This window comes from Hydra vulgaris, chromosome 10, assembly GCF_038396675.1.
Source record: "Hydra vulgaris chromosome 10, alternate assembly HydraT2T_AEP".
Classification (NCBI taxonomy): domain Eukaryota; kingdom Metazoa; phylum Cnidaria; class Hydrozoa; order Anthoathecata; family Hydridae; genus Hydra; species Hydra vulgaris.
The window spans coordinates 47,482,501-47,505,717 of record NC_088929.1 but is presented as its reverse complement, the minus strand read 5'-3'; the positions used below and the strand labels follow the sequence as shown (position 1 = coordinate 47,505,717).

At 26.8% G+C, this 23,217-nt stretch overlaps 1 protein-coding gene and 1 long non-coding RNA gene across 8 annotated transcripts in view; both read right to left on the bottom strand.

The window, feature by feature from the left end:
- Nucleotides 1–6,404: 6,404 nt before the first annotated feature.
- On the bottom strand, nucleotides 6,405–8,412 carry LOC136086623 (uncharacterized). The gene is made up of 2 exons (XR_010641477.1): nucleotides 8,265–8,412; nucleotides 6,405–6,689 (listed from the first exon to the last, which is right to left on the bottom strand). It is a non-coding gene; the product is annotated as an uncharacterized LOC136086623 (long non-coding RNA).
- Nucleotides 8,413–16,337: 7,925 nt separating this feature from the next.
- The window catches only part of LOC100197285 (heterogeneous nuclear ribonucleoprotein L), a 14,754-nt gene continuing 7,874 nt past the window's right edge, over nucleotides 16,338–23,217 (bottom strand). For 2 of the 7 annotated variants that reach the window (XM_065808183.1, XM_065808179.1), the window contains exons 7-16: nucleotides 21,785–21,845; nucleotides 20,753–20,866; nucleotides 20,398–20,502; nucleotides 19,719–19,778; nucleotides 19,254–19,406; nucleotides 19,041–19,144; nucleotides 17,476–17,597; nucleotides 17,138–17,403; nucleotides 16,874–16,981; nucleotides 16,338–16,733 (exon numbers count right to left, since the gene is read on the bottom strand). In XM_065808183.1, coding sequence (XP_065664255.1) covers nucleotides 16,651–16,733; nucleotides 16,874–16,981; nucleotides 17,138–17,403; nucleotides 17,476–17,597; nucleotides 19,041–19,144; nucleotides 19,254–19,406; nucleotides 19,719–19,778; nucleotides 20,398–20,502; nucleotides 20,753–20,866; nucleotides 21,785–21,845 — 1,176 coding nt within the window. In that variant the 3' untranslated portion in view covers nucleotides 16,338–16,650. Of the gene's footprint in view, nucleotides 16,734–16,873; nucleotides 16,982–17,137; nucleotides 17,404–17,475; nucleotides 17,598–19,040; nucleotides 19,145–19,253; nucleotides 19,407–19,718; nucleotides 19,779–20,397; nucleotides 20,503–20,752; nucleotides 20,867–21,772; nucleotides 21,846–23,217 lie in introns of all 7 variants that reach the window. The other 5 variants (XM_065808182.1, XM_065808178.1, XM_065808184.1 and 2 more) reach the window with 3 other exon arrangements.

Here is a 23,217-nt window from a genome sequence, read left to right as displayed (position 1 = left end):
TTAATAATATCTATAGTCCTATAAAAAATATTAATTTGAAATCTTTTTTCAGCGCATTCGTTTAAATCACTTCCACTTAAATCATCAAAATGTCTCGCATATTTGGATTGCCTCTTAACCTTAAATATTGGTTTTATTTTCCACTTACTGCAAATAGTAACAGCCTCTAATTTAAATAAATCGTAATTTGATCTAAAATCTTTTAACTTGAATTTCAGTGTACCAAATAACGTGGCCGCTTCGTATAGATCTATGTACTTTTTTTGTAAGTTTTTCGAAACATAATTTACATTCGTTAATATGTGATACATAATGACGCAAATAAAAACAAATTCAAAGTTTGATATTTTGTCCCTTAATTTTAGAGCTTCAGTTTGTTCTACTCTTTTCGAATAATTTAAAGAAATTTCAGTTAAAGTTTTAACTATATCTAAAAAGCGTAACTTTATAGCTAATAAAGAATTAATTCTTGAAGACCATCTTGTTGGGTTTAATTTTTTTAATGTTACTTCCGACTCCCCGCTAAAATTTGATAGCAAATCCCATCTCTTTTAATACTGTTGCCAAAAAAGGAGTAAATCTCTTATAAAATTATAAAAAAATTGTTTACTTCTCTACAACCAGAAACAGCGTCATTTATAACCAGGTTTAAATTGTGGCTCGCACAATGAACATATTGTGCAGATGGCTGAATATTATTTTTTTTTTTTTGAACTCCGTTATAAATGCCGCTCATCACATTAGTTCTGTCATATCCTTGACCACGGCACTTTTTTAAATCTATTCCTTTATTTTCAAGCAATAATAACAATTGATTGGTTAAACCTACTGCCGAATGATCCTTTATTTCATAAAAACCCAAAAATGTTTCTTTAATCTCTAATTGACAGGGTTGAGTGTCCTGTTTGCGCATTATGTGAACGTATCGAAAAATTAAACTTAATTGTTCTTTTCTAGATACATCTTGAGTTGTGTCAACTATAATAGAAAAAAAGACAGATTCATTTATTTCGAATAATAATGTTTTTTCTAAATTTTGGCTTAAACATTGAATCACTTCATTTTGGTTAGCTGGACTAAGATATTTTATAGTGCCTTTAGGCTTATTGAGTTCTTGTTTCATTGTATCATCGTACTTTGACAGCAAATAAACATGAGACAAAAAATTGCCATTGTAAATTTCATCTGCCAACACTTCACTATGACCTCTAAATGCAAGTGAGTTTTTTGTTAACATTCAAGTGATGTTAAATAACCTTTCCAATACCATCTTCCAAAATGAAGCTTTATGACGAATTATTGTCTCTGAATCCTTATTAAGTGTCCTTTTTTGTTTCCAATGATCGAATACTTGACATGCTTCAATATGTTTTAGGCTATTAGCATGACTTTTTATTTTTTTACTTAGCCCTTTCCAGTCTCGAACTCCCGTACGCCATTGGTTATTTTTATCATTTGAAAATAACCAACATGGTTCACAATATGCTGAGTCCAGAATTTTGGAATAACAGAGCCAAAATCGCTGTGTTCGACCAAATTTATATGCACAATAATAATAATTTGTGGAAAAATGTCTAAAATTTTGTGAAGAATCTTTTTTAAATGGTCCTTTTGGTTTGCATCTTTCAGAGGAAATAATAAATTTTTTTGTGCTATCATCAAGAAATTTTCCTTTAAAATATCCCATATTTGTTGTTAATGTATTTAATTCCTGAAATATATTCGGTTCTGGATCTGTTTCTTCAACTTGCATTGCAGTGGTAAGATTGTTAGGATTTGCGAAAATATATGCATTACTTTTATAACGAGATTCATTATGATCTTTCGAAATTTCCTTTTGTTCTAAGTTAACAGATAATATTTCTTCTTGTTGGGTTGCTTGAGAAGTACTAGTAACGACATTGATATTTTTATCTGCAACTTCTTCACTAGGTTTCTGTTCTACTGATGAAAAAAATAAGGATATCTTTTTATTGTTTTTACGTAATCTATCATCAGCCTCCTTTTTTAATTTCCTTTTTCTGGCTCCACTCATATAAGTTCTTTTTGAGTCCATGCTATTGTAAGAAAAATGTTTTATTAGAACAATTATATGTATTAACCCTATAGATATAAATATATGTGGCTAAATATTTTTGAATAAGTAATAAACTTAAATTGTATTTATTCTTTAGTTCGTATCTTGAGTCCGCCCTTTCAATTTTATATCAAATATGTACACATAATTTGTGTTTCTTTGTTAATTCGTACTATCCTCGTACTATAGCACAACCTCGTGCGTACTCAACACAAAAACATGGTTATACCTGTATCGCGTTTATATACATTTTTTATTTAAAAATTCAAGATCTCAGAAATTAATTTATATAGGATATTTTAAATCGCTAGAATAAAATTGCAAGATTTTTTTAACAAGCAGTTAAAAAATATTACCAATATTTTAAATAGAACTAATTTATTACCTACTAGCTAAACATTTTGATAACTCAACTTATTGTAATGAAAATTATAATTATATGACTTTTTTACCGCTTTGCATGAATGCATATAAATAGAAAAGCACTTACCTTCTGAATATAATTATATTTAATAATTTATACTTAGTTTTCCACTATAAAATCACCTGACTTTATCGACAAATACTAAAGTACTAAATTATATCAGCGGTATTTCTATAATAGACAACGTTACTATTCGCTAATGTTTACTAACATTCAATAGAAACTCTACAATGGATTTGGTATCGAAGTTAAATTCTGAAATAGAATTTCTATTGAAATTTAATTCTCCGTTAAAACTTTTATTGAAACTAAATCTATTATGGGATTTCTATTGAAATTAAATTCTATAATAGAAATTTTATTGAAATTAAATTCTATAATAGAATTTCTATTGAAATTAAATTCTATAATAGAGTTCCTATTGTTGAAAAATTATCTGTTTTTCATTTAAGAATACGTGAAAAATCTTCGCGGGGCCCCACCGCCTTGCGGGGCTGTGCTCCCCCTAGTTACACCACTGATTGTACAATACAATAAAAATACAATGCTAATACACAGCATAAAAATTACTTTAGAAAAAAAATATATAAAGAAGTTACTTACTAATAACAAAAGATTATTACTTTTTGTTGTGAATAGCCAATGCATATTCAAAATTAACTGCTGTATTTCCTGATTACGAAAATCTTTGAACACCTTTTACAAATTTATGTGTCAAGAAACCAAAAATCAATTGTGTCTATTGATTTTAAAATTATTGACACAACCAAATATATATAAATGTACAAATAAAGCATATGATCAATATCTAAAAAGAATATATATATATATATATATATATATATATATATATATATATATATATATATATATATATATATATATATATATATATATACATATATATACATATATATATATATATATATATATATATATATACATATATATGCATATATTGTGTATATATTTATATACACAATGTATGCATATGTATATATATATATATATATATATATATATATATATATATATATATATATATATACATATATATATATATATAAAAATATATATATATATATATATATATATATCTACAATCAGATGTTGAAATTAATTGAGTAACCCATTGTTCACATAATAAAAACATTGAATATTAAACATTAAATATTAAATTTGACATAATTATGAAACAATAAAAGTAATAATAACAAAATACTATTTCTTATATTAGGGCATATGCCCTAATATAATAAAATATATTTTGTTTTTATTACTTTTATCGTTTTTTAATTAAGTTAAATTTATTATTTAATGTTTAATGCTTCAGGATTTTTTCGATATAAAAGTATGCCTTTACTGTTGAGACTATGTGCATAGTCTCAACAGTAAAGGCATACTTTTATATCAAAAAAATCCTGAAGCATCTACCAAAAAAATATTAGTAATAGAGAACATCTTTATCTGAAGTTTAAAAAGAAAATATTGAATTCCTACAGTCAGATTTTTAGAAAATTAAATTTGAATAAATAAACAAATCTGTGTTTTACATTAAAATTGAGTAAACTATAAATGAAGTTTAAGCTCGCTTAGACCATTTTAATCCTATTTTAATAATGTTATTACGAAATTAGATTTGGAGGTGGAGGTGGTTGAAACTATTTTGAAAATAAAATATTTTAAGGAATCTAAACAAAATTTATGTTGGCTTTAAAAATAACCTAAATTCCCTACATATAGAGAAATAACAAATTTAGATTAAATTCTTTTTTATTAAGGTAGATCCGTGCTTTATATGAAATTTATAGAAATTTAAAGTGCTCAAATGGTTGGATGGTTTAAATTTTCATGAAAATAAACGTCTGGAAAGTTTGTAACCAAATCTCTGTAACGGAATTAATAAAGGCTTGAGGAAACTTCTATGGTTTCTAAGTCCTTTTTTTAGTTTATATGTTAATTTATTACATTTAAAATAGAGCATCTGACTACTCGAGTTTTTAACTATTCGAATAAAAAAATATGAAAATATTCGAATATAAGAATACTCGAATAGTTAATCAAAAATTATATTATCAAACATATTAACGCAGATGAAGAATAATAAAAATTCAATAAAAAAATTGAGTGATTCTATAATTCTTTTAAACTTTTAAAAAATATTTGTTTTTTTTTTAAATAAAAGCGAATAAAAGTGCTTCAAAATTAAACTTGGTCTTCTTTTGTTTTAATTGAACCTGCCGTTGAGAATAATTTTTCAGAAGCTGTGGAAATTGGGCGAATTGTTATTAAAGCGTGATGCAAAACGCATGGCCGACGACATGAGTTTCGAAGCGGAGGGGCACAATCGTCAATTACTGAAAAAAGTCCTCATCATCTAGATTTTTCTGCAAAATAAAAAGAAAAAAAAAGTCTTTTAAAAAAAAGTGTGGGGGAGAGGGGCGCGTACCCCCATGAAGTTGTTAACCCTGAAACGTTCAGGATTGTTGACCATTTTATGAAAGAATTGACAAAACTGCTTCTTTAATTGTGTAGCATTATATATGTATGAAACGATAGAGAAAAAACGAAAATATATTTTTATATCATTTTTCATCATTCATGTTATACAAAAACATTATTCATATTATATAAAAACATTTTTTTTTTAATTTTTTTTATTTCATTTTAAAAATTAAAATATATCGAATATTAAAAAATATTCAAATATCAAATAATCAAAAAAAAATTAAATTAATTCGAATACTCAAATTGGATGGTCTGATTTAAACCAATTAAATACGAGGAATACTTTGAGCATTGTTTTAAAGAATTCAAAGATATCACTGTTAGAGAAGAATAAGTAAGAACAGTTCAGATTATATTAAAAAACTTAGGGTTGGCCATAAAATACGCAACGCAAAATTTAAAAAACAGAATTAGGAGATGTTAAGCTCTTGAACACGGCAATTTTTCATTAAACTTAATTGGCTATTTCGATTTTTTACTTAAATTAAGACTCTGCGATGGAAAACTTTTGATCTTTTTTGTTTTGTTTATTGTGAAAGTTTGCATTACGTAGCTTATGGACGATCCCTTAAAGGGTAATCTTAAAGCCTCAAGACGGTTTAATAAGCTGCGTTACATGTTACAATTTTTTTTTTCGGTGTAAGTATATACATTCCGTAAGTTACTAACAAGATATATAGGTAGCTGGATCAAGAAGAGGACTAATATGTCTTATATTGATCAATTCCATAAATATAAATTTAATTTTAACGAAAATTTCTTATTTTTAAATTTAATTTAAAAATAAGAAATTTCGTTAACTATATAAAATCAACAAATGTGAGTAAAAGTGGTAAAATAATAAAACAACTAGTATTAAAAAATAACAAGAAACGCTTATGAATTAAACATATTCTTCTAAAAATACGGAAATATTGAACTTTATTTATTGAAAAACCAATATTTTTTTAGTAACAAACTTCAGAACACAAAACGAAAGTCTAAGGATCAAAAAAAAAAAGAATAACAATACATATTAAACAAAAACATAAATAAATTCAAAAAGTTATTACACGGCGTTAATTTTTATTCCAAAATCTCCCGATTGCCAGTTTGCGCGTGTTGTACAGTCATAGTAAGTGGAAACCATGTAAAAATAACAGTTAAATTTTAATAAACCAATCAATATCAAAAGTTTTTGCGAGTGGTTTCTATCGGTACAGACATTTTGCGCCAAACTTGAATTTTATTTATAAGAAAACAAGGCGTATGTTTGTGTACCTCATCCTACCATTTTTTTAATTATATCTCAATTTGATATTATGTTATCAACGTGAAAGTATATTGAGATTATACTTTCACGTTGATAACATAATATCAAATTGATATTTGCAGAAAATATCAAAAATTGGACACTCCAATTATAATTGTACTTCTGAATAAAAATTAATTATTAAAAAACTAAAAATCTATATGTAAAATAATTTTTTAAACTTAAAATTTTGTAAAACACCAAAATTAAATCTCCAAAAATAATTTAAAGAAATTATGAAATATAATTAATCTAATTAGTAAATAAAATAAAGGGAAAACTCTTCTTAGAAAATGCTGCTATGAAAATTATTTTAAATTGGTTTGTAGTTGAAGGTTCTTTTGATTTTGCTGCAGGAAAGTAAGTGATCAAGTTCAGCCTGCCAATACCTAAAAAACAAAAAAATTACTACTGTCCTATCAATTTATCATACATGTTCTATTTCCATTCAATTTGTAAATTCTATTTCATAAATCTATTAAGAATCAACAAGCTATGCAAATTACACACTGTAATTTGCATAGCTTGTTGATTCTTAAACCAATATAATAACTTAACCTTAAACCAATAAAACTACTATATATATACATCTATATCTCAATTTATTAAAAAAAAAAAAAAAAAAAAGCATAACATTAAGAAAGGTGTCATCTTATTAATATTTTTAAAACAGATAATATTTATAAAAACTAATAGAAATAAAATACTTTCATATTTTAAATATTTTATCTTTTTTATGAAGGTTATATGAAAATATCTTGAAATGATATAAATAAAATTCAAGTCTAAAAAATATATATTAATTAATTTGAACAAATATAATTTCTGAAATTGAGATATAATAAAAATGCAAAAGGATTTTCAAAAATAAAATGAAACCAAAAAATTTGTTGCTTGTACATTCTTTTTAATGTTTACCAGCACAAAGTTTTTAATAAAAAGCCATAAAACTGAGCAGTCTTGCAAGTCATTACATCTGTGATACCTATTTTGAAATTCACAATATTTGAAGTAATCTTTTTGTGACATACAAATTCGGAGACCTTTTGGGACTTCGCATCCCTGTTTGAATCATGGCTTTACTTAGATAACCTTAACACAAACATCAAGGTTTTTAATAATCTGATACCTTGTACCAGATTACTATAACCTCAAATAAAGTATATCTGATACCTTGTATCAGGTGTTTATCAACTTTGAAAAACAAACTACAAATTGTTTTTGTTTTTGAACAAGCAATATATAAATGGATATTAATGAATATAAATGAGAGAAACGCAGTTTTTTAAGATATACACCAACATTTAAATGAAAAATTATTAATGTAAAACATTTAAATCTGTAAAAATAGAAAATTTGTGAACACTTCAGTTCATTACTTATATAATGTAATATATTCAAATAGTCGTTTAAATATACTAATTATAATTCCTTAAATACTTTCTTTGTAGCTGTTTATACATTTTATTCACAGGAGTACCAGGCTTTACATTCCTGGAGGTTTTTTAATAATAAAACTGTTTTAAACAATAATAAACTTCAATAATAAATGTTTATAAATTTAATAATAACTTAATAATAAGTTATTAATATGTAACCAAGTAAAAAATTTATCCTTCATAAAAATATTTAATGAAGCTACAATACAAAAGCAATACAAGTATACAATATAAAATGCAGAATAAAATCCAGACAATTTTAAAATTTAATGAACATAATTTTGAAATTCATGAATACGAAATAAAACAGAAAACAAAACAAAAATATAAAAGTAAAAATAATAATTAATATAAACAAATATGAAGATCTAATAATAAAAAAAATAAAACTTGGAACTTCAAAAACTTTCAAGCATTTTTTTTTCTCACAAAGCCTGCTTACCTCAGCCAAATAAAATAAAAAGTAATATTTAGTGTGTTTAAATATCCTTTTAACACAATAATGTAGAATAAACATAAACTTACTTCATAAAATGATCTGATTGCATTTCTGAGTTAAACACAGACAACACTGATGTGTAGCCAGTCACTCGTTGCAAGTTAAGATTAAAAATTTTTTCATACTGTACACATTTTTTCATACTGTTTTATATATATACTATTTATACCTACTAATAAATATTATTTTTATGAAATATATTTTATCAATTATAAAATTTTTTAAAAAATCTTTTAAATGTTAAGTGACAAATAAATAAAAAATTGTATAACATTTACATTTTAACATTCAAGATAAAGTCTTAAAAGTAGTTGTTTTTTTTAAATCAAATAAAAAAATATATTTTTAAAAAATGGCTGCCAATTTTCTGAAAATTAGTCAAAAAGTCACATAGAAACATCAGAGATAAACTCATACTTATCCTTTACTTCATTTATAAAAAAATTCCGCAAATGATCCTTAGTGTGTTAGGTCTATATTTAGTTAGAGATTTTAAACTTAATTCATAATTTTAAAGACTTTTTGAAAATCAAAAATGTCAATTTTTACAAGAAAAGATAAGATATCTCAAGATATATTTATTAACTTTCAAAATCTCTAGCTAAAAAGAAAGATATTAATGCAAGTATCAATTTTAAATGTAAAATTGTTTGTATAGAAGAGGTAACATAGTGGTTTATCGAGCATCTTTTTGTAGACTTATTTATTATGATTAAAATAATACGAAGAATGTGTTAAAATACATATATTCTTCCATGAACAAAAAATATAACTCAAATTTCAACATATTAAAACATTAAAACATTCAACTTTTGACCAATTAAGCCATGATCCTTCGTTACTTAACCGCATATTTTAGTGTAGACTGAACCAAGCGTGGAAATATTCCAGTACACACGACATTTAGTTTTAATAGTCGTGCGAACAATTCGCGCTGAAAGATTTTTGGCCAAAAACTAACGCCGCGATTAAGTTTAAATCTTTTCTAAAATTAATATAATTTTTATTTATCCTATAGATAAATCATAAGGGTATATAGCAATTTCAGAAATATTTTTGTGTTATATCATTCTTTAGCAATAGTTGTCTAAATTTAGCTTTATTACTTATTAAGTATTTAGGCGGAGGCGTAGGGGGTTAAACATGTCCCTACATTTCACCCTCGCCCCTCGGGACGGCCCTGAACCTTATTAGAGTTTAAGTTCAGTTGTGAGTATTTTATTCCATGTCTTTGGTTTTCTAATTGAAATTGGAAACTCAGTTGTCGCAAAATAACTTTTGGGTTGTATATAGGTGTATGAAAATAAATACATTTTAGGCGTTTTTATTGATCTCAGCATGGCTTTTGACACTGTAAATCATTATATTTTATCAACCAAATTAAAAAACTACGATATTAAACACTCAAATCTAAAATGATTTAAAAGCTACCTGTCAAGTGAACAGCATTACATTTCTCAAAACTACGGAAAAACTAACAGCTTGAATTTATCTACTTCCCCATTTTTAAATATTGACAATAAATAATAACTTTTGACATAAAATGATTAACCATAGCATAAATGTAAAAAATTAAAAAAAAATTAAAAAAATTGGTCAACGGTTGCTGTAGTAACCGTAAAAAATCCCAAAAATAAGCAAAAAATAAGATTTGCGCTGGCCAAGTTTTAGCAAAAACTAATAAAAAAAGGCTGAATGAAACTTTGGAAACACAATTAGAATAGGTTTATGAGTGTTTTAAACAAAACAGATTTTTTAAAAAAAGGTGCTGGGCCTGAAGACTTGTGCTCTAAAGTTGACAATAGAAAAAAGTACATTTTTTAAAAAACTAAATTAGCCATATTGTTTTATTCATAAGTATTTACAAATTCTGTTCCGTTTAAAACACAGCTTTTATAAAAAGGAAAATTTGTTGAAAATTTCAGATAAAATGCTCAAGCGGTTCTCTTGGAATTTTGGCCGGCATATTGAAAAACCTCAAACTGAGAAAACGCATAAAAACTGAAAATAAAAGATTAAAGATCTACAAATGTACGTAACATTATATATTGGACTATATTTAATATTAAAAACCTCCTGCTTCATATGTTTTACTTTCTTTTTCAGAGGTTTTGTTACTTTTTTTCAGTTGTTTAGCCCTTAACTTTTGACGATGCAACTTGTTATCGGGTTTTAGTTTATAGATCGACCATTTAATGCGTGTTTTATTTATGTCGTTAGAACCATTTAGTGTATAAAAACCTGGAACCATGTTCAGTTTTTCATATATTAGGATTGAAGACTTCATCCCAATGTTAAAATTGGCAACAGCATCATAAACACCAAACTTCAGCAAAGTCAGCGTGACATATTTTGTTTTTGGTATGCGATCCCAAATTTTCCCATGGAAAGACTCATTTGTATTTTGCGTTTTACCGTGCAGACATTTTTTAAGCTCATCTTCTTTTGTGAGTTCTTCAAACACAGGTCTGATCTTGTATACAACCTCTAAAGGTAGACCAGGTCCTGGCTTATAGGTGTTAGTGCTATTTGCTTTGTCTCTGTTAAATTTACACCAGCTGCTTACACCTGTTGGACAATGTGGATAGTGCCAATTATTTGCTTTTGATGATGTAACGTGAAAAAGGGTAGCAAGCGCTGCTGATTTCATGGCAACTAAATTACCAGTATTCTGTCTAATTGCCACACCAATGAAATTTTGCAGTCGAACAATTGTTGCATCTGTCAATCTACCACAACCACCCAGTCCCCTAACTTTTTTTTTCAATTTCCGGAGTCTGGTTCCAACACGCTTCTGATAGTGTCCAACAAAATTCATTTTACAAATTTGGGAATTTCTCCACTCAGCATAGGCAGTAGGATCTTTTTTTAGAAAGTTTTTGATTTAAGGAGCACCCTCTGCATATTCGACTCATCACCTCAACATCTAAAACTTTCCCACTGTCTATTGGAAGTGCTGCAAATGCACCATTCAATGATGAAAATCCCCTACACTGCCATGTGCCATCACATGATACACCAACATCAAGAATATCATTAATGTCTTGACACTGTAGTCTTATATCAGATACAGCATCAGTCATTGTTTCCTGTGCAACTTTCTCAGTAATACTAGTAATTTTTAAAACAAGTTTGTCATAGTTATTTGGTGTCTTTGGTTTTAACATGTTCATGAGGGTTGTAAACCGTTCAATTCCGGAATGTCCTAATCCAACAGTCCTCATTGTATATACTGTTCGATTGTTTATATCAAAGTTTCCTTTTTTATTAATTAACTTAGAAGTGTAAAAGTCATTTTGATATTTACACTTTAAACAAATAATAGAAAGTTCACAGGCAAGTCCTTGCTTTTTTCTTTTGTTTTGAATGGTTGCTAAAGTCATTTGGAAACAAGTTGGACAGCTCAAAACGCTAATAACATCAGACAAAATCGAACAATCAATAATTCTATATCCTGTCAGAACTTTGTTTTTAGTATTGGTATATTTTTTTGATGTTGAGCTAATGACTGCCTCAACTTTGCGAAGAGAAGAGTTTGGCGTATCGAAGATGTCAGTTTGACTATTTACAGGTAATTCGATATTTACACTTAAAGATGGAAAATTTACATTATTTACACTCACACTGCTACGTAAAACTTTTCTATTAAAAATCTTCTTTCTTTTGCCTGCCCGCTTAATTCTTACTTTAATTCGATCAGCTTTAATCATGTTTGAAAACTAAAAAGTATGCAATTTCTGGCAAGAAAATGCGACAAAAATGAGCTACAAATCAACAAAAACGAACTTAGTCTTGATATACCAAAAATAAATTGTTAACAAGTCTAACAAGAAGTCAAAAATGCTTTTAACTTGTGAAATCAATACGTTGTTTTGGTTTTGGTTGGGAGTATACTCCTTAAGCCACTGTCATGTATCAGATAACTCTTGGCTCAGCATGAGATTTATGTATTCAACATATAGAAATTATTTACCACAAAAAAAAAGCAAAAAAAAACTGTAATCTTTTTCGGAAACATTAAAGAAATACGGGCAAATTTAAGAGTAAATTCTCGCAACGTTTAAGAACAAAACTACACTTTTCAGACGGTAAACAGTTATTAATAAAGCAATTTACAAAAAACCATAAAGTTAAGGTTTAACTTACAAATTTTTTGCAAAGTTAAACCATATAAATAGTTATTTACATTTTGTAAATAAGTGAAGAGTTTGAGGAGCAAATAGTTAGCGGAAGCAATTACCCAGAGATTACTGAAACAGAAGAAGAATTAGTATTAAGGTTGAGACTTGGAAAGATCAAATTGAAGCAAAAGGGTTTTAGATAAACATAAATAAGACAAAGTTATGCATTGTAAAGTCAAGAATGAGCAAGCAGAAAATACTGGGAAGTGGCCATGTGGAGAGTGTAGGAAGAGAGTTGGAGCTAACACTATAGTTTGTACAGTTTGTATGCAATGGTTTCATAAGAGATGTAGATATTGAAGAAATGCTCTTTAAAGATTGTTGATTTTGAGTGTAGAAATTGTACTTTTGGTGAGTATAGAGAAGAAGTTAAAAAAAAGAGTGGAGTAGAAGAAGCATTTAGGGCAAGAGTAAGGTCTGCTTGGGCTAAGTTCCGGTAATTATCTCCACTTTTAACTGCAAGAGGTACTTCATTAATGATTAAAGGAAAGTTCTACAGCACATATGTCCAGACTGTTACGATATATGGCAGTGAAATATGGGCAATGAAGGTTGATGATGTCCAGCTCTTGGAAAGAACAGAAAAGATGATGATTAGATGATATGTGACTTTAAAAGATAATAAAAGCAGTGATGATTAAAGAAAAAAGATTAGGTATTGTGAGTATATCTGATTGGGTGCGTCAAGGAAGATTTAGGTGGTTTGGGCATGTAAAGCGTAAAGATGCAGATGACTGGCTATCAGCATGTAGAGAGTTAAAAGTTTCAGAATTAAAAATGACCAAACATTTCTTTAAAGTACAGCCTGTTGTTTCTTCCGATATGAGAAAAATAAAAAGTTTTTGTATTGCAATAATAAATACTAAAAATTAGATAAACCATACGCAGAGCGCAAAGGCGTGAGATAAAACTTCTAGCTTCCTAAAAACTAACCTAAATTAAATCAAAATCAGAACTCTTTCACAAAAAAAAGGATTATAGTTTTTTTGAGAAAAAAGACAAATAGCTTTGAAGTGATTTCCCAGAATTACCTTAAGTCCCAATTAACTAATTTTTTTAGAACCGTTATTATATATATTTATATGTATCGCGTAAATCCCAAAATGAGCCAATGTGTTCAGAAAAAAAAGTATGTTTAGACAGTGGCTTACATTACATGTATATTACTGAAAATAGTATAGAACTGCGAAGAAACATTTAAATTACACTAAACATTCGCAGAGCACACGGTCAGCCCTGGATTTTTTACTTCTAAAGCAAACGTTCTAAATCACTGCGCCATGGCTGTTTAGATATTTTTAACATTATCATTAAAAAAATTTTTTTTCCAATGAAGTAATAATAGTTAAATTATTTGATGTTAGTTTTATTATAAATGGCTTTTCTAATTACTTTTTTGGTGTTAATGTTCCTTTCTGAGTTTATTCTACTTAATTTTAGGAATATTGGAAAAAGATCTGGTGTTAAATCTGGTTTTAAATTTTAACCTGTTTTAAAAATTGCACCATAGCAATTTTTAACTTAATGATTGTTATAGAGCATATTTTATTCACTTTAAGAAATTTATTTATTTATTTAAAACAATTAATAATGTAACGGTAGGTTATTTTTATTATAGACTCTTTTAAGAATTGTTTAGAAGCGTATTCCGTAACTCGGCTGGATACGAATGCTTCTATTCAACCAAGTATTCCGGATATCAAAGTAATCGTTAAATCTTAATTTTTTTTTCAAAAAAAAAAAAAATTGATACATGTAATATAAGATGCTCAATGTTCGTGTTTCGGAGTTATAGAGTTGAGAGAGGGTTATAACCACTATTAAGTAGCCTCCTCATCTGTAGTGGCCTTCTCGGCCTTGAGGAGGTCAATAACAAAAAAAAAAAAAAAAAGATTTTTAAAAAGGAGTTTAAGGAGCTTTGTTTTGAAATACAGGTTTGTCTCTATTTAGCTAATTACAAATATTTGATTAAAAACATTTTCAATATCATGTAAAAAGTGCTTTGTTTTTAACCGCACCACTAAGTTTATTTTGCTTCTTGTTATAAACTAGATTCAAAAAAAAAAAAAAAATAACCTTTGTGTTAAGATTTAATAGTACTTTAATAACTATCTGTATTCACTACTCATCTACACTAAACCATTGCAATTGCTTCAACTATATAACTCATCTATACTAAACCATTGCAATTGCTTCAACGCCTTCGAGTTTTTTAAATTTGTTAGGATCAAAACAAATGAAATTAGAATTTTTTTTTACACTTCTTTTGTGATAATTTGAGCTGATGATCGAGCTCTGTGAGATTTATTTAATGATTGCAGTATAAAATAGTACACTCACTGTTAATGCAGTATAACGATTTCTGTTACTGTATTATTGTACAAAAAGGAGGGGAAAAAGATTTAAAAAACCCTAACAATTAAGAATCATTTTACTAAATGGAGTATTTCTAAAATTGAGTTTTTTCATCATTCAGATTCTCAATTACAAAAAGTTACTAATCTAACTATGTCATTTTTATTTACGATCACAAAACTGATGAGATCTAAAAAATACTTCGCCTGATAATTAGCTTTCTTTATTAATATCAAAACTTGTAAAGTGACTTATCTTCTTTTAGAAAACGCTCTTTGATTAGAGGAGGAGGTATTTTAAACTCAAGCATATAGAGATAAAAACTTAAATATACTATTAGTATGTAGAAGAGTAATAGATTTTAACAAAATATTATTAAACCCCCCTCCCCCCAAACTATATACTATGCAAATATAAAAAAGATGAGTCTAATGTGATACGATACTCGCGCTACACTCTTTCCGAGCTTATACGGTAATCTTACAGAAAAACTAAAAATATATATTCGTTAAATTTCATTTCTTTATGAGATTTTACACCCAATATACAAATAAAATTTCAAACCAACTTTAAATCATAATCGGTCCTCTCTCACTCGCCTATTTAACTAATCAAAAACCAAATATTTAGTTGCAGAACATGCATAATATCATTTTACAACAATAAAACGTGAATGAACAACGTATTTACAATGCTCAAAAAAGTTCATAAACTCCTAAAAGACTTTTACGAAATATGTATCACGCAACGTGGAACAAAAGGTGAATGCATTAAGCTGTTATGCCCAATAAAATCATTGACAATTACAACCCAGTAAATTAAATGTCAGAATGTGTATAAAACTCACGTAAAATATAAAAGTAACGGAGACTTACAAAACAGCTATGCAAAGACTTTTAACAACGAACGACAACAAATCCAAAAAAGTCAACAACAAAAAAAAAAGCGTTTTAAAAATTATCAAACTATATTTTCACATCGCTCTTTTTTAATTGCTGACAACATGAAAAGCAAAAGAAAATTTAACAAAAACTATATCATAAAAAAAATCTTTTTTAGGATTCTGTATATAAAATTTACTATGGATTTTTACCTGTTACAATAAGAAGTCACTAAAAATTAGAAATACAACATTACGTCATGAAAAGCGAATATTATAGGAGCGTGCGTAAAAACAAACAAAATAGTCTAAGAAATTTAACAGCGCAAGTTTTACTTGCAAAGTATAATTTTACCAAAATACATTAGCTTTTCACTCATAGTGATTTTGCAACATGTTCTTTGCAATCTTAAAGACGATTGAACAAAACAATAATAAAAACGTACATATTATATATATATATATGTATATATATATATTTATATGTGTATATATATATATATATATATATATATATATATATATATATATATATATATATATATATATATATATATATATACACACACACACACACACACATGCACACATAAATTTATACCAAAAAACATGTTGTTTTGCTTTATAAACACTTTATAAATTCTAACTTTTTTAAAACATTGAAAGTAATAAATAAGATTCCCTTGAATAAATTTGATAAAATATTCAAAGAAATTTATGTTAAAAATACCACAATACAGTCAACCAAATATAAACAATGGCGAATGCGTTACTGCAAGCATTGAAGGATGCAAATCTTTGTCGATGGGAAATAAAAATACATAAAATTCTGCATAGGCTGCATTTTGTTGCAAATGGTGAAATAATTCTGTATAAATATCTTGCGTTGGGGCGGTAAAGTTGTGGTATGAACGAACGAATGCAATAAAAAATTATTTACACTTTGATGCTACCATGTTGAAGTCTGTCTTGCATAATTTTTAGATATTTAATATATTAATTGTTAATTGCATTGCTAGGAGAGAAGGCAAGTTTGAGTGTGAATGCAGCGCTATTTTGTTCAATCGTATGAAATGGATCTGAAGTAAAAATTAAAAAATACATTATACAAAATACAACATCATGTTATCTTTTTTAAACAGAAAGACCTTTTTTTCTGAAAGAATTTTAAATTTTTGAAATAACCAAAAGGATTTCTAACTTAAATTATTTTACTTACCAGAAGCATTATCTCTATGCATTGTAAAATGGTTTGCTAGTATTAGTGCTTCGACTGCAGCAGGTACGGAGGTAAATTCAATTAGACCCGATGATGATTTCATGTTACCTAAAAAAAATATTGTTTACACCTAACATCAGGTAAAAAAAAAATCATTAAAAAATATATATTTTTTGAAATGCCTAATATTTAAATATATAACTTTTATATTACAGAATAGAATGTTTAGTTTAATATAGTTCAAATTGTTTTGAATATTTTTACTTTTTGAAAACGTAGCTTGTTTAATTGGGATTTCACAGCCAAGCATTTGGAAAACTTTATTCAGCTGATCTTCTGTGCAGTCAGGAGGAGCGTTAAAGTAGTGAAGTACCTTTGACGGAGGATGAATGCGTGAAAACACATCTACTCCTCCGGGAATGAACTTGAAGCGATTGTTTCGTGAATCTGCATAACTCACAGCCGAAGGAGAGCCATCAAACAAAGGGGTAACTTGTGATGAGTCTGCTATGAAGGGATGCTTTGAGAATCTAGGGAAAAGAAATTTAGATTAATTTATATTTTAAAGGAAAAATTAAAAAATATAATCTCAAAAGACTTACGACAGTTGGAACTTTTGACCAAACAAAGTTAGATTATTAAGATTTCTAATTGAAATGTCTGTAGACACTTTATCTGTATATTGTATCATTGCTGAGCCAGGTTTGTTAACAAGTGTCTTAACCTAATAAAATATTTTAACAAAACTGTAATAAATTTTAGAAACTTTTTCTACACTGATTAAATGAAGCATTTATGTTTCATTTAATAAAATAAATTAAGTTTGAAGAATTCAAAAATTTTATCATGAAATTATAATAGGACTGGATATCCAGGAAATCTAGAAAGGAGAAGAAACAGAACTAGAAAACTGAGAAAATTATAATAAAAATCATAATCAACTAGGAAAAATAAGTATCTAAAAGCTAAAAGCTAATGTTAGTGTACCAGGAAAAAATAATAGAAAAATGTTGAGGGAAATTGTACAAAGGTAAAACAATTGTACATTTGGAAAATTATACCTAGGTAAAATATACTTGTAAATAAGACTCTTCTGGCATATCATTTGAAAAAAAAAAAAACCAGTAAGTATAAACCAGTAAGTATAAACTGATACTTAAATTATAGCATTTGTTTAAAACAAACTTGGAAAAAAAGTGATAATGGAAATAAAGTAAGAATGTAAGAGATAATGGAAACTTAGAACTAATAAATATAACCTTGAAACTTTAAGGGTATAAACCTTGATGGCAACCAAATTGAAATTAAAACTGACAATTATGCAATATTTGCAGTAAATGCAGAAAAATGGTTTAAAATCAAATTTAACCAGTCTTCAACTTAAAGTTACAAATCCTATTTTATATTAAAAATGTTGTAAAAACATTGTCTATTTATTTGATAACTGTTCATAAGTTCGAAATTAAAAAATTGTCCAAAAGTTAACTTCACTTATCCAAAATGTCATCATTACACAAGGAAAATTAATACAAAATTGCAGAAAAAATGAAATTAAAGCATATGTAATATTGTTGGATTCATGGTGCCAAAAGTTCTTGTCACATGACCTTAGAGGTCCTGTAATTTGAAAATAAAAGATTGAGCCTGTATGCTTACAAGTCACACGTTACAACTATTTATTGAACATTTCATTATCAAAATGTTTAGAAGTAAAGAGAAAGCTAGAACAGCTAGGAATAGTTAGCAAAGTTATAGCTTTAAATAACATTACCTAAAAGACATAGCTTTAAACAACTTTGAAAATTAATTTCGCTTTGAAAAATGTTTTAAAATCAAACTTAATCAGTCTTCAACTTAATGTTACTTTGTAAACTATTATTTTATTGTTTTTTTTTACCATTTTTTAAAAAATTTAAAAATAAGCTTAACTTGAAAATTTAAAAACTTTAGTGCAAGTTTTCCACAGAAAAATACTTTATTATTCATTGAAAAGAGAAGAGATTTAACTTGTTTGCTTGCTTTTTGTTGAAATTAATTGGTCGTGAAAAAAAAGAAGCAATACAAATACAATCTTTAATTTTACACTGACTCGAATGAATAAATTAACTAATAGATGATTAAGTATATATGAAATATTAAAACTAAAAATAAATTAGTGTTAAATTACCTTTACAACGTTTCCATAAAGACAAAACAGATTAAAAAGGTGATCACAGTTCATCTTTTCGTGATTAACACCATACACCATTGCAACACATCCTTCACCACCAACTACAAAAAAAACAATGACTTCACAAAATCTTAATAAAATAAATAATACAAATAATAAAAAACTAGTAATAACCATTAAAATTAAAAACTATATAACAAAAAGATTCACCTAAACTAAGAGCACTACCAATCGCAGAAAATTGAGATGAGTTAGGCTCAGTTAAACACGGTTGTTGATTCAGAAGAGTGGTACGACTAATATTTGAACCAGAATCATTGTCTATTGAAGAATCCATACCGGATGAAAGGAGAGAATTTATACCTGGAAAAAAAAAAAAATGTTATGTTAAAGACTTGAAAACTTGAATAAGTGTGAAAGATGAAAAGTGAATTAAAAAGGTGAGTGTATTTTAAAAGATAGAAACAGATACTTTTTAATATTAAGAGTTTTTAAAATTTAATGATCTTGTAATGTGTATTAAAGCTTACTTTAGCAAGATTTTACAAGGTGAAAACATTTTTCGAAAATCAGAGAAACATTAAATACCCCAAAAGTAGATAATATAATTTTTGACAAAAATTTTTAAATTTATTATAAATAGGAAATTAAATATGTGTAAAAAGTGTAAAATACCTGGTGCAGTGTGTGATATCTGTGGATTGTTTTCATTGTTTAACAATTTTGTAATAATATCTACAAAATAAATATTCATCTTGAATAAATGCTAAAAGTAATTGGATAAAAAAAAGTTTTGCGTTTAGTCACATTCCAAGACAGTTTAGAAATGCTAACAAAAAATTTTTTAAATAGCAAGACTTGGTAGAAATAAATGTATATGTAAAAAATAAACATGTAAAAAAAAAATGTAATTGATAAATTATTTAGTAATTTATTAATTTTTAGTAATTGGAATAGCCAAAAGTTGATAATAATTTGTTATGACTGAAATTTTTATTTTTCTTATAAGAATTTTTGAAGTTAAAAATATTTTTTTGACAATATTTAGAAACACCTACAAATCTATAAGATACTGTAAGTATACTGAGTGATAGTGAAGAACAAAACCAATCAATAATAGCGATGATTTTTATTCAAATTATCTGCAAATTATGGATTTTTAAAGGAATGTTTACACACCTTTACTAAGTTAACACACTTTCGTAAAATTAACACACCTCCATAAAAAAAAGTTATTTCAAATGTTTCATAAATATACTCTCTAAATTTAAATTCATTCCAAGGTTTCAGAAACTGATTCACTGAAAATATATAATCGATAATGTTTTTCTTTAATTTAAACTATATCACTTACGCTGCATTTGTGGAAAACTTGCTGCACTTGCAAGTAAGGCTGCAATAACATCAGCACTTAATTTTCCATTTTCAACATTAAATGATTTAGGATTGCTAAAAATTTCTAAATTAAAAAGATTTCTATATAAAATAAACTTTTATTTCCCTTCAATAATTTACTTTAAAGTTAACTCAGTATCATTTAATTAATAGTACATAATATATAATACAAATATAAAAAATAATTAATATTAAATAATATATCTATAAAAAAAAAAAAAATCATAAAGCTAATAACTCAAACACCACACACACACATAAACAGAAGTTAAAATTTAATCTCTTCTCATTTGTGAACACAAAAAACTATATACCTGATAAAGATTGCATTGACTTTCCTACACTAGTTTGAGAGAATGCTGAAGCCATGGCTGCTTGAGCAAACATTGGGCTTGTTTCTGAATTATTAATTAATGACAATAAGGAACCTAAAAAAAAAGAGTAGGTTATTACAAATAAAAATCTTGACCTTCAATCAAATAGTTTATAAAAAAGTTACTAAAACTTATTGACAAAAAATTCAATCAGTAACATTAAAATTAGGTTTATTCGGTCAACTAACAAAATGCTAATGATGCAAAAAAGCCAACAATGAAAATGATGTAAGCATGTAAGTCTACTATTATAACTTTTTCATGTAGTTCATATATCTTGCAACTGATTTAACTTTTTGGATAAAAAGTGTTTGGACTTCTAAAATTTTAATGTTTAATTTAACAATTTTCAAGCATCAAAATAAAAAGTTCCTAACATTTTTGAAGGACTTTTGTTTTTTTATTGAAATATTTACTAAACAAGGTAATAAAGTGTAAACAGGAGGGGGAAAAAATCGTTTTTACAAAGTTGGATTTTTAGTTTTTAGTAAGATGTTTAATGTTATAAAAAGGAAAATATTATGCAAAAAAAGAAAAAAAAGTGTAATACGTAAAAAAAAAGAAAGTAATACAACTAGAAAAAACATTAAACAAAAATAGACTTTTTCTGGTTTTGTAAATGTTGTTATATTTGTTAATATATTTTTAAATTTATTTATATATTTTTAAATTTATATGCGAAAATAACGCCTGATTTTTTTGTAATGTACAAATTTTGACACACATTTAAATTTTCTTAAAATGTATTTAGGGATCATTCATAAATTATGTCACTTAAATTTTGACTACCTCCCCTCGTTACAACAGTGTAACTCTTTAGTAACAAATCCTGTACTCAAAAACACTAACCCTTACACCCCCTCCCCCTCCCTAGAGTGTGATGTAACTTATGGACAACCCCTTATATGAGAAAACTAAAAACTCATGCACTTCAAAACTATTTTGCTACAAAAAACAAACCTCCTCTCTTACGTTTTTCTATTTCAATATCATATGTTTCTGTAGTGTTTGCATGCACATTTAATCTGCCTGTCTAAAAATTAAATATATTTAGTATAAAATTATTAAAAAATGAATATGAAATTAAAAAAAAAACCTGAAAATTATAATACACTTTACATCTATACTTTGTACATTCAAAAAATAAAGATGTTTCATTATACAACATTATATGAAATAATTTTTATTTATGTTCCTATTTTCATTATATATTTAAACTCTTAAAAAGAAGGAGTCAAAATAAGTGTTGAACAATAGTACTCCCACACTGTTTTTGAGACCATTTTGAGAGGGTCAACCAACCATTATTCATTTTTACTGAAAAAATAAACAATGATTTGTTGCCTTCCTCTAACAGGTCTCAGAAATGGTCAAAGGACGATGTCCGACACCTATTTCGACCCCTGAAAATTTATGTAAACTTAAATAACTTCTTTATTTTGTGCAATGCTTTAGTTAAAATGTTGAGAGTGAGACCAAGAAAGGTGACAATGATGCGCAATGAATTTATATTAAAAAAATAGTTATGCAAACCCTAATTTATAGATCTTAATAGATTTTGCACTGTGCTCTTTATCAAAAAGACCATAATTGTTATATAATAATATAACAAAAATTTAAAAAATTTTAAAATTATTTAATTTATCTAAAAGTTCCTAACAAAGTTATCAGGTGTTAAAAAAATTCTCAAAATAAAATAATTTTTTATTTTATTAAAAGAATATTTCAAGTAATGTATAATATAGTGTTAGATGTGTCATGTCCCAAATAATGCAGTGTCAGTTGTGTCATGCCCCAGTTAAGTGACTAAATTTTACAGAGTATGTTAAGCGCTTTTCATTTATGCAACAGATACCATTTTTTAATGCATTTAACAATGATAAATTTAAATGAGATGGCCTAATAATATTGCTCATATTATTATATACACATTTTAATAAAAAAAACAAGTGTGTATATTAGCAGGGTTCAATTTAATAGTCGGACATCGCCGCCCCCCAAACCGTTTTTGAGATCAACCATTGTTGATTTTTAATTTTTAACTTTAATTTTTTAATTTTAAATTTGGGGGCAACCAACCATTGTTCATTTTTAATGAAAAAATCAACAATGGTTTGATGCCCTCCTCTAGAAGTTGTCTCAAGAATGGTCCAAGGGGCGGCGATGTCTGACCTTTAAATTGAGCCCTGACTTGGTACATTTTTTGAGATACTGATACCATAAATTTTTTTTTTATCCTGCTAACCCTGGATACCTGGATAGAGTTCTTTTTTAAAAATCTAAGTAGTATAACAAATCAGTCAAACTTAATAGGCCAAACATCTAGGCCAAACATCAATGTATCAACAAGTTATACAACACAACTAACAATAAAACATAGGTCAAAAAGTCCTATTCTAACCACC